This window comes from Hordeum vulgare, chromosome 4H (assembly GCF_904849725.1).
Source record: "Hordeum vulgare subsp. vulgare chromosome 4H, MorexV3_pseudomolecules_assembly, whole genome shotgun sequence".
NCBI lineage: Eukaryota > Viridiplantae > Streptophyta > Magnoliopsida > Poales > Poaceae > Hordeum > Hordeum vulgare.
The window spans coordinates 555,748,010-555,754,464 of NC_058521.1; the positions used below are offsets into that span (position 1 = coordinate 555,748,010).

Consider the following 6,455-nt stretch of genomic DNA (forward strand, 5'->3'; position numbering starts at 1 on the left):
GGGAGGAGTTCACGGTGGCATGGGTAAGATGCTTGACTAATGGAGCTTCTCATTGGCTAGGGAAGGAGGGTTGTGCAAATAACTTATGTAAAACTTAGGCCAGGTACATATCGATTGCATTGGTGATGTTTTGGACTCGGTTCATGCTGAGAATAAATAAAACACAACATGTTTCCAACTAAAAAATCATTTTTATTTGAGTTGTCATTGATAGTCGGATTTAGTGAATCCGCCCCTATAAACGTCCACAATCGTGGCCGAACAGTATCCGTTTTGAGCCCCTATTTGTTTGTGCATGTAGTCATACTCCTTATTTTCTCCCTTATATATGTGGTGACTTGCATGGGATTGATGGAGATGAAAAGAGAGAGAAATAAAAGAAAGAAAATGTGATCCAACGTGGGCCACATCCTACATGGCGGACTGACCAAATACGTCACCCTCATATTTGGTGTCAATATGAAAGTTTACGGACAACTCGGACTTATAGGGATGATATGAGGGGTCTAGTTAGGTCACCTTTTTTTATCCTCATGTCGATCACCGACTGGAAGTGTCCGCGGATGTTTGAGCAAGATTTTAAGGGGACCGAGTGTAGGCGCTCTAAGATTATTGCGTTTCACAGTATGATGTGTGTTAGCTAATTATCAAAAAACATGCGTGTTAGTTTAGTCGACATTGTTCTTGGTTAGCTCAGTGAGTAGCATCTTATTTTTTCGAAAGCCTGTGGCAACACACGGACGTTCTACTAGTAGCCCTAAAGTATTAAAACATGAGGGTTAGATTGGAGGTAGTTGCATATAATCTGTTCAAAAAAAACTATCCTACCAAGAGGTGTTAATTGAAGCTAGTTCTCATGGAGCCCAATAAAAAAAATCAGCTTTCTCTTTCTATTCCACTAGTTAAGAGGTGCTAGTTTGAGCTATTTCTCATGAGGCCAACTGAAAAATCACTTCTCTCTCTTCATCAAATGTATCTATTGTCAATCTAACTTTGTCATCCAAACACCACTTTGGTTAGAATTAGTTTAGGATAAATCATGAGCTAGAAACTAACTCTAACCTGTAGATAAGTTAGAATATCCAAACGGGGCCATGGTGATAACTCTAGCGCTATAAGTGACCCTGGTTTCTTAGCTCCCCTGGTGCTCCAAAGTTTGGCTTCCCCTAGTAAAATCGTCAATTCCAACATTTTAAGTACCTCCGTGCACAGAGCAATCACATTTTGGGCGCGTAATCCGTGGCCAATCGTCATCCTTTTCATGTACAAGTACAACCACCAATTGAATGTGTATGTTACAGTAGTGAGATCATATTTACACGTAGTATTTCAGGCAGCCCTTGTAGTCCCGTATCTTCGCCATTGCTTTCTCGAGCGATCTTTTCTTCACCAGTGTGAACGAATGCTTATATGGTGTTGGTGATCAATGGTCAGAGAGGCCGACGATGGCACCATCTGCCGGCGCCGTCTCAGCCGACGGATCCATCCACCTGTACCGAGCATACAGGCCAGCAACGCCAACCAAGGCCACCGCCACGGCGAGGAGCAGTGCCCGCACCATCCCGCTCCTGCTCCGGTCCCGGGCGAAGCCGTACGCCTGCCGGCCGGCAGACGCCGCCTGGCGTGCGCCTTCGCCTTCGTCGCTGGCGTAATCGTCCTCCTCGCCCGCATGACGCTTCCTCGCGTCCTCCTCCTCCATCTCCTCCTGCCGCCTCTTCTCTTCTGCAGCAGCGGCGGCGTGCCGCGCAGCTTCTGCGTCGGCGGCGGCGTCCGCCGCGGCCTTTGGGTCGTCCTCGAGGGGCGTGAGCCTGGGCATGGTGACGTGGAGGACGCCGTCCTTCTCGAACCTGGCGCGGATGCCGCTGGCGTCGCAGCCCTCGGAGACCTGGAACTCCTTGCGGAAGCGGCTCCACTGGCCGTCCTCGAGCGGCCGCTCGCCGCTGATCCTCAGCCGGCCGTAGCTGTCGATCTGCACCCTCAGGTGCTCCTTCTTGAACCCTGCACGCATGAATCGATGGCGCACGCGTCGCTCGATCAGTGGAAACACACACCACGGGGGTTAAGACCGGAAGGAGAGGGCATGCATGCGTGCGTGCGTACCAGGGAGGTTGACGACGAGGGTCTGCTTGGCGGCGTCCTCGAGGAGGTCGTGCGACGGGACGAAGTCGACGTAGTTCCGTGCGGCGGCCATGGCTGGCTGACGAAAGGTGGCGCGAGCTGCTCTGAAAGGGTCTAGGAAGGCGAGTGCCGATGAGGAGGGTCGATGGCGCTGAAGCTGATGGAGTAAAATCGACGTGCCATGCGCGCAATATATATGCGCCGGGGTGCAGCGCGTGTGGGTGGAGTGCGGCGAGGGCGGAGGAATTGCTTGACGGAGAGGGGCACGCCTGCGGAAGAGAAGCAAGCGATCGACCGGGACTGGTACGTACGTTGCGCTCGATCGGTCGGTCGGCGATGCTGATACCTTTCCTTGCCTTGGCGAGTGGGCTCTTCTCCGTTGCGGTTTTCCTCTGTTCGATCGGGCGCGTCCGTCGGCCACCGGTCGCGGAACAGGGTATCTATGATCCATTCATGGAACGTTGATCGCCGCCCCTCTCCCCAAGTTTTCTTTTGAGCTGCTCCCCCCCCCCCCCCCCCCCCGCGCGCGATCTTTTATTCTTTACCTAATAATAAAGCACCTACTGCTTCTGTCAGAAAACCCATCGCGGTGTTTTGCAGAAAGGTTCCTGCGTTTTCCCATATTCAACCCCTGTCCTCGGTAAGTGAAGAAAAAACGGTTTTTTTTTTGTCAACCCTTTGTACATGTTCGGCTGCAGATCGAGCATATCCAGCGACGGTTGTCCAGATCCGATCGGGACACGAGGGAGGACGACGACGGCAAGGCTCCGAAAGGCGAGGGACGAGAGGGAAACCATGGACGTCGACGCCACGTAATGGAGGCCGGCAGCGATGTTGCTCCATGGCCACGGAGATAAGCAGCGACGGTGCTCCATGGCCATGGAGGCTCTATCTCCGAGGAAGAAGAGACGAGGTGAGATGGAGAGAATGGAGAGTAGGAACGGTAGTTGTTCCCGGCGGGGGTCGTCGGCGTCGAGGTGGCGAAGTGAGGCCGGGGTCGGGCGCTGGCTCTCCCGACACAAACGGTATGGAGGCAGGGCGTGGCGGCTCGAGCACGTCGCCGCATCCTTCCTAGCCCGGACACACCAGGTATGTAGGTTGTATACGCAACCCTATAGCCATCCATGTCTTCTCCAATCCTTTGCATATAGCAGATTAATGCATAGTAGATAAATGCTTCAAGTTGTAGATTTGGCTCGCTTCGTGAGTATCTTCTGTCTCATGTGGTTAGAGCTATGCGAATAATTATAAAATTTTGACCGTTAAGAAACATCCATGGCAATTATGTGTTCACTGAATTTCCTAAAGCATACGGGAGTCAGTTGTTTTATGAATTGCCCCAAAAGGTTCTGTTCAATTTTTGACATGTTTTTTACTGATTGTGAACAAATGCAAGTTGTTATACTGCACCTCTCTTCTTACATTTATCGGTTTCAAATTCAAGGGCGCGATTAGAAGCCTATCAATATTCAACTCCCACCCACAACAATTAATTTGTAGAATACGACTCCCAGCCGCAACAATCGATCTGTAGAATTATACATAAGAACATACGACCTTCTTCCCTGTTAGATGCCTTCTAATTTCGACTTTGTACCAGTTGCACTACTATTGTTGTATGACAACAAATAGCGGGGTAGGGGCGAGCATGTTTAGCTGCAGCGCTGCACAATTCGGACATGATGATCTCTAATCGCAACTAGACACGATGTTAGCCATTGGCAGCTAAGCATGGCTGCATCCAGCAGAAGCATATTGTTGTACAGACCTGAGCTTGTTGCAAGAAGCAAAGCATGCAGGTTCCAGACCTATCGAGTAAGGCTGCAGAGTCCCTCTTCTATTCTACGGTGATCCCCGGGCTGAGCCCATCTTGCATTTGCTGCCCAGATCCCCGTGTGTACAGTACACATGTTAGATGGAGTAAATAAATAAATACGATTCAAAAGGTTGCTACTTCCTCTGTTTTTAAATATAAGATATTTTAAAGATTTCAATATGGATTACATGCGGATGTATATAGATACATTTTAGAGTGTGGATTCACTCATTTTGCTCCGCATGTAGTTTGTATTCAAATCTCAAAAAAGGCTTATATTTAGGAACGGGGGAGTACATGGAAACAAAACAATTGTGAAAGCAGGGGGGCTCATACAAACGTCTTATCCATAGAGGCAAAACTAGATCAATGCAAAGTGCAGGTTTATGTTATGTACCTTGGCATGGAATAGCCATATTGGTGTCTCTATGCTGCATGTTTGCTGATGAAAAGTACGGCTTGCTAGCTAGATCATCTTCGTGATATTGATTGTTTTTGCTGCTGCTTATTACTTCCCTGTACATTAGGTAGAAGATGATTTGTATGTTCTAAATTCTTGCAAATCAAACTGACTATTTGTTATCTCTTCTCTCTAGATGAGAGAAGATGTTATTATTTTTTCAGAAAAAGGAAAGTAGGATTTCAACGCCATCTGCGAGTCCTCTATATGAGAGGTACCCCATCCTATAACATGAGTACTAGATTTCGTATGATCGGATCATGAATAACCTGAAAGTAGCATGCTCCCTTGCTATTGTAATTCTCGGCGTGTGCTTTTGCTATTGTACTATTGATTGACAATCTGGTCTGGATTTATGATCGGTAGTAACTATGTGATTTGTATTTATGTGTTGTTATTTTGATCCAGCTGAAACTTCTTACTGTTCTAGAATGATGCTTTCGTGATGTAAAGATGTTAAGTTTAAGTCGGAGCCGTGTCTATGCACCGAGTTTCAGAAATATGGTTATAGTCGATATAGAGTACAAGAGCTGACCAATGTGGAGGCATGAAGCAGACTGATCATGGAAATACCAAGGCTCATGCTTTTATTCTCAGTCAAGTAGACGAAACTATCCCATGATGGTTGATGCAGAAGAGTGTAAGGTGTATGGAGTTTCAACTAGATTGGGTGGCCACCAGAGTGTAAGGTGTATGGAGTTTCAACTAGATTGGGTGGCCACCAGCGTCCATTAGGCTCCAGAACAACATGGCAGACTGTTGGCACATCTGCACACATCCTTGATCATCATGAGTCGCTTCGCATCCATGCCGCTAATACATCACATGTCTCCAAGTGCAGGTATTGGCTTCATGAAGTTCTACTTTTACATACTGGACCACAAGTTTGTCTATTAGGATGCATTCTTATAACTTATTTACTAATCTTTGCTGCATGGATGATGTGCTTATATACTTTTGGAGATCATGAGGATCATACAATTACTTGCGGGGGACTAAGCGAAGAGAGGATTACGCTGGAATAATTTGATGCCGGAATAACCTGCCACTCTTACTTTGGTATTCATAATTTGACACCTTTGTTTTTCTTTACCTCTTAGATGTGCATTTTTTTGTTTCAGTCCATTGGTAGCGACTTTATATGCAATGTGGAGGTCAAGAAGAATTAGGTGACCTTATTACACCGGAATTTTAAAACCATGGGTGTGTGCTGGACAATTTCATTTGTCTACTGTTATTTGTCTACCAGTTGACTCATACAAGTGAGTTGACTATGAGGACATGAGGCGAGGGGGAGGGACATGCAGGCTTTTCGAATACGAAATTCATGATCAAAAAATCAACAATCTAACCCACTGCAATGCACGGGCACTTTTACTAGTAGTTATCTATATACCTATTGATAAACATAAAAAATGATGCGTACAACAGGATTCAATGCTTAAATCTTTCATTAGTTAACTCAACTAGCCAACCAGCTCAGAACATCTCCAACAGCCCTTATATACTTGCACTCACTTGTTATTTTACAAATCTTGGCTAAAAAACATTCTCCAACAACCTTTGTATAAATGGTCCTTCACCAAATTTTTTTACAAAGTTTGCTATATTTGCATCCATACTTTACATATTTGCCAAGCCAAAGACCACTTTATAAATTTTTAGCAAGCCTCCTAAAGCCTCATTTTGTCACAATGACAGGTGGGTTCGTGCACTAGTGTGTGTGTTGCCTGTGTGTGCGCGTGCTGCATGTGTACGTGTACGCGTGTGTGCTGCATGTGTATGTGTGTACGTGTATGTATATGTGTGTGTTGCATGTGTATGTGTGTATGTGTGTGTACATATGTGTGTTGCATGTGTATGTGTGTCTGATGCATGTGTATAAGTGTACGCGTGTGTGCATGTGTACGTGGATGCGAGTTGTGCTAGTATACATATATATGTACGTATGTCAGTGTGCAATGTGTCTATGACAAAGTGCCCACATATCTCATTGCGTGTTTTGTGCAAATATAGCAATCCAATATACAAACGCTATCAAAGTAAAAAAAACATGTTGTT

The 6,455-nt window shown here is 46.3% G+C and overlaps 1 protein-coding gene across 1 annotated transcript; it reads right to left on the bottom strand.

Annotated features, from left to right (window-relative positions):
• Positions 1–1,240: 1,240 nt before the first annotated feature.
• Positions 1,241–2,270, bottom strand: LOC123446993 (inactive protein RESTRICTED TEV MOVEMENT 2-like). Its single transcript, XM_045123543.1, has 2 exons — positions 2,101–2,270; positions 1,241–1,998 (listed from the first exon to the last, which is right to left on the bottom strand). The coding sequence occupies exons 1-2, from the start codon at positions 2,189–2,191 to the stop codon at positions 1,424–1,426; spliced, it is 666 nt and encodes a 221-aa protein (XP_044979478.1). The 5' UTR covers positions 2,192–2,270; the 3' UTR covers positions 1,241–1,423.
• Positions 2,271–6,455: the final 4,185 nt, after the last annotated feature.